The sequence below is a fragment of the Hylobates moloch genome, unplaced genomic scaffold (genome assembly GCF_009828535.3).
Source record: "Hylobates moloch isolate HMO894 unplaced genomic scaffold, HMol_V3 SCAFFOLD_15, whole genome shotgun sequence".
Classification (NCBI taxonomy): domain Eukaryota; kingdom Metazoa; phylum Chordata; class Mammalia; order Primates; family Hylobatidae; genus Hylobates; species Hylobates moloch.
In genome coordinates, this window is record NW_026652290.1 from 34122520 (window position 1) to 34135167 (window position 12648).

Sequence of the window (12648 nt, forward strand, 5' to 3'; positions counted from 1 at the left end):
CCCAGCTCAAATCTGGAAAATGAGAAAGAACATTTTTTCTGAGACTAGCTACAGGGCATGACAGATACTTGAGACATGCAGGAAACAGCTGACCTGATGCTGTGGTGACTTCATCATTTACCCTCCAAACTAAGTCATCTGATATAGAAAGAGACACTGTTAATAATTAATCTAGGACAACAGAATCAAGCTGTATTGCCCTGGGTAAGTTGGAAGGTTACAGTGACCCTACAAAACACAAGCCATCCCAGATGCTAGGTTCCAGGCCCCATCTACTACTTACCTAAGTAAGTCAGCCTGTCGTAATCTGAAATCATGATCCTCACTCCCAACGAGCCCCTTTTCTTCCCAGGAAGCAGATTCTGAGTTGAAGGTAAGTATGTGAGATGTTTATTAGGGAGTGCTCCTGGGATCACTCCCTCTGGAAGTAAAGGGAAGAAAGCAGGATTGTCCAGAGGGAGAAGTTGAGCTTCAACTCAGTCCTAGCAAAACGCCTCCTATGGGATGATCTGAAGCTGGGATGGCCCTGCAAAGTTGGTTCCATCCCAGCTGGGGAGAGGGGAGCAGAGTGTCAGCCAGTCCCTGGATGGAAGATGTCCCAGGAAGGGACCTGGAGAGGGCTGAATAGCTGCGGGCCATCTGCCAGCAGCATCCCCAGCAGCTGATGGAATAAACACTTCCATTCAGAAGCAAAATCTGGGCTGTGCATCCGGCGCCTTTTACAATATCCATGAATAGCCGTAGAGCACAGCCCTTGCCACAGCTTGCCTGAGCCATGCCATGGCTTTCTGAGTTGCCATTCAGGTCAACAACTTGTGCCTGGAATTGCCACCTTGTTGGTGGAGTCCACGGAAAAGCAGACATCAACTTGTGCTGGAAACTAGTCCATAGTGGTGACTGAGAAGCATAATCTAGTGGAACTCAGCTCCCCAGGGCAAGATGGAGGCAGTTACTGGTGAGTACGACTCATGATGCAAGGTGCCCTGTCAGCAGGCTGAGTTGGGAGCAAGTCTGGAATGTGAGGCAAGGAGGTCTGGCAGAAGCCCTTGCACAGTGTGGGCCAAACAGGAATAGGGTCAGGGGCCACTGAGGGAGCCCAGGTTTCCTGAGATGCTCACAGCATCTACGACAGCAGAGCCAATTACAAAGGTGGAGTCTGGAGGATGAGGCACCCAGGACTTCCTGTGAGAGGCTACAGGCAAGCAAGGCCCAAATTCCATGCTCAGAGTTGAGAGGAAAAAGCAGAGCTAGCCTATGTGGAGAAGGGCTCTCTGGAACTGCCAAAGCAGTGTGGATTGGGAATTAGGACAGCACATCACTAGGAGGCAACAAAGGTTCGAAGACGAAGCCAGTGCTGACCCCAGAAGGGCAGAAAGAGAAACTGGTTTTAGTACAGAGTAGAAACTGACCAGGAGCTGAGCAGCTGGCACAAGGGCATAGTATAAACGTGGAGCCAGAGCCATGGCACCGCACCCAGGTACTTCTATCAGGGTACTAGGAAAAGGAGACCAGGATCACAGAAAACTGGTATGGGGGAGCCATGATGAGAATGGCACCTTCTTCCTCAGGGCTTCCCTGAGCACGGTGGTCCCATCTGTTCTAGCTCTGGCCCTCAGGATGTACACTAACACCCTCAAAACATGAAGACAGCTACCACTTCTTTAGCGCCTATGGCAAGCTGGATTCTGCCTATTTTCTCTTCCAACTCACAAAACCACATGAGAATCATTAATATAAATCAGGTTTACGTAATTCATCTGAAACCACCCAACGCATACATTGTATATAGGAGTCGAGTCCATTTGATTCCACAGCCCCACACACATCCAATCCATGCTTCCCCACAGAAAAACAGGACCAGGTCAGCCAAGCATCCCAGAAGCCAAACAAGGATGCACTTTCTGAGGACAGACACTGCAGAAGCCAGGGCCCAGTCCAAGAAAGCCCCAGAATCAGGAAGGAGATCGCAGACGAGACCTTGAAGAGAAACAAATTTTACCCTCAAGTGCAGCAAACGTCATTTTTTCATTTATAAGGAGTTCACCTTTCTTGTAGAAGCCACTGTTTAACTTTTCTTTGCCTTTGAAAGAGGAATTCATTCAATCTCATTTTTTCAGTTTGCAGATTATTTGAAATTCTTACTTTTCCTTCTTTTTCTTATTATGGACATTGTGTCAGTTCCTTGGTTCTAAAAAAAATAAAAAATAAAAAATAAATTAATCCAAGGAAAAAAAACTAGACTACTTATTAGCAGCCAGAGCTTTTAATGGTAAAAGTTGGGGTTTGGGAATTTCTGTGATTTTCTTCAAATGGAAATTTTTTAAATAATCCCTGTTGTTACATACAATAGTTATTTGTATTATTGTTTTATGGAAATACCAATGCATATTCAGATTTTTTAAGTACATCATTGGAGTACAAAAATAAAGAAGTCACATTTCTACCCTTAACCTTTCTGGTGAGGAAAAGATTATCTTAATAGTTGGTTTTAATTCAATGTTGTAAGCAACATAAGTGAGGTATTGACAGGCAAATTAATTTTTTATAGCACGTTTCTAACTTCTAAGTTGCAGAAAAGCAATAATCAGTTTCTCAGATCTTTATTCTACTCTCTTTCAGGAACCACTTGGACACAGGAAATTGTAGATCTGATACAAAATGATGGCGATATTGAGAAAAGCAGGTGCGCTTCCATTCAACTTCGACACCCTTTCCTGGAGTGGATAAGAATGACACACTGTGGTAAGTCTTCCACACACCCACAGTCCTCGCATAAAGATGAACAATTCAAGAGTAGACAGTCTGAAAGTCAAACATATTCTGGTGGGGAAAAACTCCCTTTAATCCCTAATTCTAAGTACTGGATGAAAAATAACTTTTCTTGTGCAAATCTAGATAGATCCTTTCACCTAACGTATTTCGCTTCAACACTTAACAATAGAGAGGTACAATCTCTCAATTAAACAAAGTATTCAACCAGTTACAAGTGCCAAGCATTAGCTACACAGTTCTCACCCAACAGAGTCCCGGCTTGCTCATGTGGCACCCCAGTGTCAGTGCCAAAGACATCTGGCACCAAGGACCACAGATTCAAATTTGGGATGAGCCATGCACTTCCCATGAAAAAATAATAAGTGTCATAGTCATAGCTAAGATTTTCATAGCACATACCATTTGTCAGGCATTATTCTTTTTCTACATATATACTTTAAGTTCTGGGGTACATGTGCAGAATGTGCAGGTTTGTTACATAGGTATACATGTGCTATGGTGATTTGCTGCACCCATCATCATCTACATTAGGTATTTCTCCTAATGCTATCCCTCCCCTAGTCCCCTGCCCCCCAACAGGCCCTGGTGTGTGATGTTCCCCTCCATGTGTCCATGTGTTCTCATTGTTCAACTCCCACTTATGAGGGAGAACATGTGGTGTTTGGTTTTCTGTTCTTGTATTAGTTTGATGAGAATGATGGTTTCTAGCTTCATCCATGTCCCTGCAAAGGACATGAACTCATCCTTTTTTATGGCTACATAATATTCCATGGTGTATATGTGCCATATTATCTTTATCCAGTCTATCATTGATGGACATTTAAATGGCTGGCATTATTCTAAACACTTTTTGCATATTAACTCACTTATTCTTCACAACTTGTAAGGTAGCTTCCAGGTTATATGTGAAGAAATTGAGATACAGAGGGATTATGATTGCTGAAGGTCCACAATTAATAGGTAGCAGAGCCAAGATTTGGACCCAGGAATTCTGTTTCCTAAGTTCATGCTCTCAACCACTAAGCTATGCAGTGTGCGTGGATGTGTGTGTGTGTCTCCTATATGGACTCCAGCTATACATATCTGAGGGTTAGAGTGGAATTAAATAGTCCAGGTTGGACCAGCATTGGTACCTGGTCATCTTTAATTAGACTTTTTCTACAGAAATCCATTCTAGTTCCATCTGAACAATTGACTTCTGACCTCATCTTTGGGAAATGAATGAACAAACTAATGGCCTAAAACTGAATCTTGCTCGTTGTCTTCTCTCTCATTCCCTTTTTGTGGGTGGAGGGGTACGATGGGGGGAACTAGACTAACATGTGCCAGGTTTTCCAAACCACGCATTTGGTGTCATACCAGTGTGCTTGAGAAAAATGGCCAAAATAAGGGTTAAATATAATGGGGAACAGGTTTTGAAAAGTGTTCTAGTCCATACTAAGTGATCTGGGTTTTACCCTGGAGGCCATCTGTGGACACATCTTTGAAAGTCCTCAAGACCTCTAAAACAATTTCTTAATTATGATTTTATTTTCATGATAATTAAAAAATACATAAAGTAAACATATTCTGGGTCACCTGGATGATCACCATGTAATCTGAATTCTGCCAATGTGGTCTCATTGTCCTCATTTGCATTGGTGCCAACAATCCCTTGTTGCCAAGCGGAACTGTGGTAATTTCTAAAGGCTAATGGGATGAGAAATGGAGAGGACACTTAACAGTAAATAATATACCAAATGAAGGCCAATGTAGCAAAAAATCAGAGGTATGAAAGGAAATACAAAGTGCTAAGTACTAAAAGAAAATAGGGAGAAATGGTTTCTTATCATCTGGGGGTGAAGAAGGCATAACATGGCACAAAACCCGGAAGCCATTAGGAAAAAACTGAAAAGATCAACTGCATAAAAATTAAAACTTTTTTAAAAATTAAAGAATAGCCAGGAAAATTTTTGCAGGGATCAACCAGGCTAATGCAATGCCTTCCCCAAGGACCCTGAAAACTCATCTTCCTATACGACTGCTCCCTCCATCCTTCTGGGAGGAAAACTGTAAGGTAAGCTTAAAACAGAAAATATTCAGAGACAAATTTTCCTCATGAGAACATAGGGAGCAGTTTATTGTATCATAACCATTGCCCAGCCATCCCTACATTGTGTCTGCCAGGAGCAGATTATGGAACCTACTATCATCTTCCATGTTCTTAATCTCTCATTGATAAGGATGTGCTTAGCATATACCTATATCAAGAAGAAGGAGAGGATAAACATATACTAGGCTCGTTTCTGAGCATCTTAGCCCCTTAATAATGCTATAAGGTAGAGGTACCTGAGCACATTGTAGCCCAGAGGTGTTACATAACTTGTCCAATGACAAACACACGGAAGGTGGAAGAGATGGGCTGCAAATCTACCTCTTCATTACCCAACAGCCCATGCTCTTTCTGTTACTCTACACCACCTACTCTATGCCTCCTATAACCACAGAAGTCTTCCAAAGCTTCTATGTAGTTGGCCTCCCACCAGTCTTAAGATAATGAGTATTTAAATGATCAGAAAGTGGCACTGAAGGAATCTTAAAAATTATATGCTCTCCTATCCTCTCACTTTATCTCACTTGCAAGAGACAGATATCTCTTGCAAACATCTAAAGGTGCCTACAAGCTGCGAGCCCTAGTCATTCTGAGACCTGATGAAAGTCAAATTTTTGTAAACATCAAATTTATTTTCCATATTGAAGCCTACAGGGGCACAGATGCATTTTCATGTATGTTTTAAATTGGTCACTAAGGAATTTTTTTAACTCTTTCAGAGCACCAAGAGACCATTTATTGCCTTTCAATCTAAAAAAGTGCTCCTCTACAGGGAGGGTCTATAAATGGGCCTTGGCACTAAGGTAAAGCAGTCCCCACCCTCCCTTTCCATGTGGTGTTCTGTTCCCTCTGACAGCTTGCCAAGATCCACATCTTTACTGTCTCTAGTTCTCTAGAGTACATCCAGGGTCTTACTCACTCTACCTTACTGACCCTAGTGGATCTTCCTATGTAGATCTGGAGTCTGGGGGGCAGGGGTGGCTGAATGACTGAAAGCAAATGGAAACATATTGTTAGTACAAATAGAGCCAGGCCTGGGATAGGAGGGTAAGTAAAATAAGAATAACATAACAGCAATCTAGCAAGTACCAAAAGCATGCTCAGGTACCTCCACCTTATAGCATTATTAAGAGGCTAAGAGGCTCAGAACTAAACCTAGTAGATATTGGTTCTCTCTTCTTAAAGTAGGTATATACTGAGCCCACCCTTATCAATGAGAGATTAAGAACCAGGAAAAGTGTCATGGGAGCAGAAAATGGGGAGTATGAAACTTCTTGAAAAGGAGGGTCAACAAAAGTGACAGAGGAGTCAGGGCATAAAGAACAGACATAAATTTGTCAAGTGATAAGAGAGGGAAGGACATTCCATGTTACTGAAAGAGCAGAAGCCAAGACTTATGAAAATAGGCCCAAGGCCAGAAAAGAAGCATGAGAGGTGGGAAGGAGCCAGAGATGCCCTGTTGCACAGCCTTGCCTGCTAAGATGTTTAGACTTAACCTGTAGGCTACCTGGATCCCACTGAAGAATGTGAAATGAACAAGGAAGTGACATTATCCCATTTACATTTTAGAAAGCTCCCCTGGGGGATGTGGTGGTGGGGAGGGGTGAACAGAACTGGAGCAAGACTGAAAACAGGGTACCGGTGAGGAGATGGTGGCAATAGTCCAGGAAAAGAATTTAAAAGGCTTGGGTTAAGGCAGAGGCAGTGAGAAAATGAATTCCAAATGCACAGAACAGATAGAATTTATAAGATCTCTCAAGGGCTGGCTATGGAAGAAATGGAAAAAGAAGCATCTTGTATGATTTTGTCACTGTAACTGTTGATGGTGGTACCATTAATGGAAAGAGATCATAAAAGAGGAGCAGTTAGATTGCGTGAAGATGAATTGAATTTTGAACCCATCGAGTCTAAAATGCATGCAGAACATTCAGGTAGGGATACAGATACATGAGTCTCTAGCTCGGGAGACAGACATGTACTAGAAACAAATTCGTGAGTCATAAACTTATGAAATTTATCACAATAGAAACAGATAACAAAAAAAAAACAGGAAAAGCAAATATAGTGAAACTAAAAGTAGGCCCCAGGCAGAGCACTAAAGAAGGCCAACATTTAAAGATTTCAAACTTTTAGCGATCATAAACCCCATCAAGAATCTACAGAAAGTTGTGTCAGGAGATATGTACTCCTGACAAAGTACATATCTATAAAAAATTTTGCATACACTTTTAGAGGGAGGGACAGACCTCTTGAAGGTCATCATTTTAAGACACCCTGATTTAAGAGTAGAATGGCAGAGCAGGACACACCAAAGAAGGACAACCAGAAACATTTTAGGACAGCCATGAAATCAGCACTACCACAGAAGAAGGGAAGGTAAGTGTGACCAGGGAAGAGTAAGCAAAGGGAATCAGAGGGCGAGATTACACAGACCCTGAACACCAGGTTGAGAACTTTGAACTTAATCATAAGAACAAGGTACAGAAATTGACAAGTTTTACACAGGGAAGCAACATCATCTGATTTGCATTTTTACAAGATCATTCTGGCTGCTGGATGATAAGCGGAAGAGAACAAAGATGCATTCATGACCTTTAGGACATGGTTACCAGAACACATATGCTGTGCACACTGAATGCCCAATTTCTAACTTGTTCTATCATTTATTTTGTTTCCTCTCACCATTTTAGATGATCTATGTGGCAAGAAATGCCAAGGATAACCTGGTGTCCTACTACCATTTTCAAAGGATGAACAAAGCACTCCCTGACCCGGGAAGCTGGGATGAGTACTTTGAAACATTCCTGGCAGGCAACAGTGAGCCAAGTGCATGAAACTAGCCTTCACCTATGTCTGCAGGGGATAAGCTTTCCTCATCAAATTCTCCTTGGGAAACAAAATTCATCCGTAGAAGGGGCTCAGATTTTCTTGGAGGGAAGGACTAGAGGCAACATCTTGAGAGATGTGGCTAGCCCTGGCTGTCATCTGTGGTCAGTGGATTTGCTTCCAATTGCAATATATCCTCTGAATGAAGTCAAATCAGTATTATAGGCAAGCCAGCTATAAAAGAAGGTCCCAACTCTAAGCCTATGTTAAATGTTTTACATGCATTAACTTGTTTAATCTTTAGAGCAACCCTATAAGCTTGGTAACAATATTCATCATTTGTAGGTGATGAAACTGAGGCTCAGTGAGTTTGAGTAACTTGCCTGTCATTATCCTGCTAGCAAGAGCAGGGTTAGAATTTGAACACAGGCAGGTTTAGTTAAGCTCAAACCCTGTGTGCTTGGTGGTTGAAGTCTTACCAATTGCCTGCATGTTCAACTGGAAAGAAAGAAAAGGTTTAGTGTGTATGCAAGTTTTCCAATCATTACCATCATTTGAATTGGTGATGCAGTGGTGGCCCCTGACACTGTAGGTTCACAAACTATCATGTGAAAAAATGTATGATCTTTCAGTCAGGCTTCCAGTGTCAAAACTGAGTCTTCACAAGTTTCTTGACATTTTTCTAAGTCTCAAATGCTGCTATATCTTTTAATACATCAACTGTTCTCCTAAAGAAGCCTAAAGAGTACTAAAAGTACTAAAAGTACTAAACGGTGATGAGATTATTGAAGCTGGATAATCGGTTCATGGGAATTCATTACACCATTTCCTCTACTCTTGTGTATATTGTATATAAATCAGAGAGCTGAGAGGATAGTTCCAAACCCTTGCCCTGCTTCAGGCAAGTTGTGCACTAGAGAAGAGAAGCACTGAAGTCAAACAAGGCCTTAGGGCTACTCCTCTACACACAGACACACACACACGCACACAGGAACTCCTGAAGAATACTTTCATAATAAAAAGATTTCTCAAAAGTTTTTTTAAAAATGGTAATTTAAGCAAGCTTTTACAAGGTTATATGTTTGGGGAAGTACAATATAAATATAATATCAAATTGGTTTGCAAGATGAAGTTGAATTGACAGCTTTGCATGATTAAAACCTAAATATTTGCACCAAAGCACTTTATTATTCAAGTTAAAAATTTATAACTGAAACAATTATTTATATAGTCCTATGGTGAAACAACTGCCTTGTCTCCTATATTTAAGTTTTTTCCTCTGAAATAATTATAAATAAATGTAATAAAGTAGTCCTTCCCATTAGTAACAAACCACCAGTAATACATGAAAATGTGATACCTTTGATTGCCATTTGACTTTCATAATTTTAAATAACAGAAATTATTATTATTATTATAGTCTTCTCCTTATGAGATACACTCTGAAAATGATCCATTGTACCCAAAGGTATTTTCACTGGTTGAATGTCTCTAGTAAATTTCATTGTAGGTGTTCTAACAATGATGTCAGAATGTCTTTGGACAAAGAGTGATCCCTAAGAAAGTGACCTTGTTGACAGGTTGAGACATTGGGCTTGTGCAGGGCCAGGACTGGGCTGATGTAGATGGCTGTTCCTAAATCAGAGAGCTGAGAGGATAGTTCCAACTCCTTGCCCTGCATCAGGCAAGTTGCGCACCAGAGAAGAGAAGTACTGAAGTCAAACAAAGCCTTAGGGCTACTCCTCTACACATACACACACACACACACACACGCACACACACACACGCAAGAACTCCTGAAGAAGCACCTTCAGGGCCAATAGCATGGAACATGGGTAGAAGGAATCAAGAATAAGAAGTAGAACAATAGCAGCTCCCCCTATTTATGAGGGTCTTAGTACCAGTGCCATGCTGAGGCATTTCACCCAGCTGGAGTAGCACAAGTGCTTTCTGCCAAAGTGTGGATAGACTGGCCCTATGTCTCGGTCATCCACCCGTACAGCTTGCCCTGACCTAAGCAGGTTCCTGCAGCATAAGGTTTTCAGTAATTAAACTGACACAGCCCTAGATAGAATAGGATGGCTGGTCACCCTATGACTACGTTGCATGCCAAAAGAGAGAAAGGGGTTGAATAGATACTCTCTAATGATTGGAAGCTATCACTGGGAGTGGGGCTGAAGTGCTCTTAGACATCCTAGTATCAAAGAGACTTTCAGACACATCCTACCTAATCTTTACGCTGTGTAAATGAAACATAAGAAGGGCAAATTTTGGCAGAAGGGATAATATAATAGAAGAAAGGGGAAAAATATTACTGAATTTTTTAGTTAAATTTTAAATGAGTTTTGTTGAGTAGCTACTATGTGTCAGACACTTACTATTATACTGAGTCCTAGGCACTACCAGACTATTGCTTTCATATGTCTTAGCATTGGCCCATGCTATTATTTCTCCCACCTTAAAATAAAATAACATTTAAAAACCACTCTGTTGACCCTACCTCCCCAACCCCAGTTACCTCCCCCATCTTTCCCTCCACTTACTACAAACACCTTGTGGCACTGGCTTACACTATTATCTTCAATTTCTCTCCCAACACCACCAAACCTGTCCTGCCAGGGTCATCATGACTTCCACATCACTAAACCCAATGATCAATCCTCTGTCCTCATCTCATTTAAGCCATCAACATCATCTAATGCAACTGGTCACACTCTCTCTTCCTTGAAATGATTTCCTTATTGGCTCCCAGGACCCCTCCCTCCCCTGACATTCCTCCTATGTCTCTGTTCCTTCCCAGTCTCCTTTGCTAGTTTCTCTTTATCTCCCAGATGTCTACAGTTGGCTCCTTTCTCTCTTCTACCTACATCATTCCTTGGTCAATATCACTCACTTTGTGGTTTCAGATGTCACCTATCTGCTGATGACTCCAACATTTGCACTATTCCTGGCCTTGGCCCTGGGCTCCAGGTGCATAGACCCAGCTGCCTTACCAATGTCTCCACCTGGATGTTTACAGGGCATCTTAGACTTCATGTGTCCAAATCTTAACTCCTGCCTTTCCTCCAAAACCTGCTTTTCCTTCAGCCTCTGCTTCTTGTTAATCATGACTCTATCCCTTAAATTACTCAGGCCTAAAATCTTGATCTTATCTTGAGCCTGTTTCTCATATACCCCATCCAGCCCATGAGAAAATCTATCAACCCCATCTTCAAACTCCATCCAGAATCTCACCAATCCTCACACTTCTGGAAGTGTGATTAGATTACACACTTCCGGGAGTGCGAGGATTGGTCAGATTCTGGACTTAGTTTGGGCCAAACTATCATCAGATTTTCCCTGCATGAACGAAACAGCCTCTGCCCCAACTTTTGCCCTTGCCAACCTACACTCTACTCTCAACAGAGAAACCAGAGAGATTCTACTAAAAGTGAAGTCAGACCATGCAACTCCTCTGCTGGAAGCCCACAACTGGAATTCCATCTTACTCAGAGTAAAGTCAGAGTACTTAGGGCATTGCACAGGTCCACAGGGCCAGGCCTCACACTTCTTGCATCTCTCCCCACTCCTCTGGCCTCACTCACTCTGTCTTGGTCCCCCAGGCACACCCAGAACCTCCTACCCAATGCCTCCCCTGGCTGTACCCTCTGCCCAGCAGGGCTCCTCCTTTCCCTTTTTTCAGGGTTGTGCTCAATAATCCCTTCTCAGAGATCCCTTCTTCTGACCAGCCTACCTAACTTTCAGCCTCCTATGTACCCTCAACATTTTCCCTCTCTTTCCCTGGTTTATTTGTTCTGCCAAGCACACACCGTGTTCTAGCATCATGCATATTTCACATCTATCTCATTTGTCTCCCCCATAAAATGTACTTCCAAGAACAGGGCTTTCTGCCTGTCTTGTCTGCACTACTCTATCCCCAATACCTAGGACAGTGCTGAGCACACAGTAGATGTTACAGAATACATTTATACAAATATTACCTTACAAGATAGTTACTAACCTTCTTTCAGAAGATTGTTTTTAAAAAGCACAGGCTCAGAGAGGTTAAGTGACTTGCCCAGGGTCATGCAGCTCTAAGGGTCAAAGCTAAGATTCAAACCCAACAGGTTCTGGAGACTAAGGGAGTAATCTTGCCAGCTTCCAAAAGGAAGAAAAGTTGTGCTGAAGCAGAGACAGGAAGTGTGATAAGTAAGTTCTCCTGGTCACATCTTCCATTTGTATCTTATGGAAACAGCTTAGTTTTTTCCCTGGGTTCTTCTATTCTCAGCTTCTCATGGCCCAAATATGTATGTGTCTTTCTTTCAGTGGTATGGGGGTCCTGGTTCGACCATGTGAAAGGCTGGTGGAAGAAGAAAGACAGTCACCCCATTCTTTATCTTTTCTATGAAGATATGATGAAAGTAAGAATTATATTTGAATTTTAATTTCACAGTATCTTATCTCAGAGCTCCATGATAGAAGAGAAGGCAAGTCATACTTGAAAGCTTATCTATGCAAAATATATTTGCATGTCAACTTCGACTTCTCCAACCACCTTGCCATGTAGCCTACAAAATTCCACACAAAATACCTTAATTATGGTTTTCCGTAGGAGGCAGCCTGCTTCTTCCTGCAGTCCCACTGCACTCTGGAGTCGATTCCTACCTCATCCAAAAGCATAGAAGACATGTCCTATTTGAACCAGTTTTCTCCCTCTCTAGGTCTCTAGATTCCTCCTTCCAAAATCTCTACCTCCCGCCATAACTTGCTCTGACTTCTGAGGAAAAGAATTAAGAACCCTGGCAGGAAAGACCTAGTGAGGAAGAATATAGCTGATTTGATTTTTTTTCTTTCTTAAAATATTAAAATTGTGTCATTTTAAACAAAAGATCCTCATCAGCAACATCTTTGCATGTGCAATTCCTAATTCCAAATCTGTCTCATAAGTTTCTATGTAAAATAAATAATTATGGCACAGT

At 41.8% G+C, this 12648-nt stretch overlaps 1 protein-coding gene across 1 annotated transcript in view; it reads left to right on the forward strand.

Moving 5' to 3' along the window:
• Positions 1–12648, forward strand: part of LOC116483972 (sulfotransferase 1C4-like) — a 33949-nt gene that overhangs the window by 2688 nt on the left and 18613 nt on the right. The window contains exons 2-5 of the mRNA XM_032178552.2: positions 2620–2742; positions 4731–4828; positions 7555–7681; positions 11996–12090. Of these exons, the coding sequence (XP_032034443.1) occupies positions 2620–2742; positions 4731–4828; positions 7555–7681; positions 11996–12090 (443 nt within the window). The remainder of the gene's footprint in view (positions 1–2619; positions 2743–4730; positions 4829–7554; positions 7682–11995; positions 12091–12648) is intronic.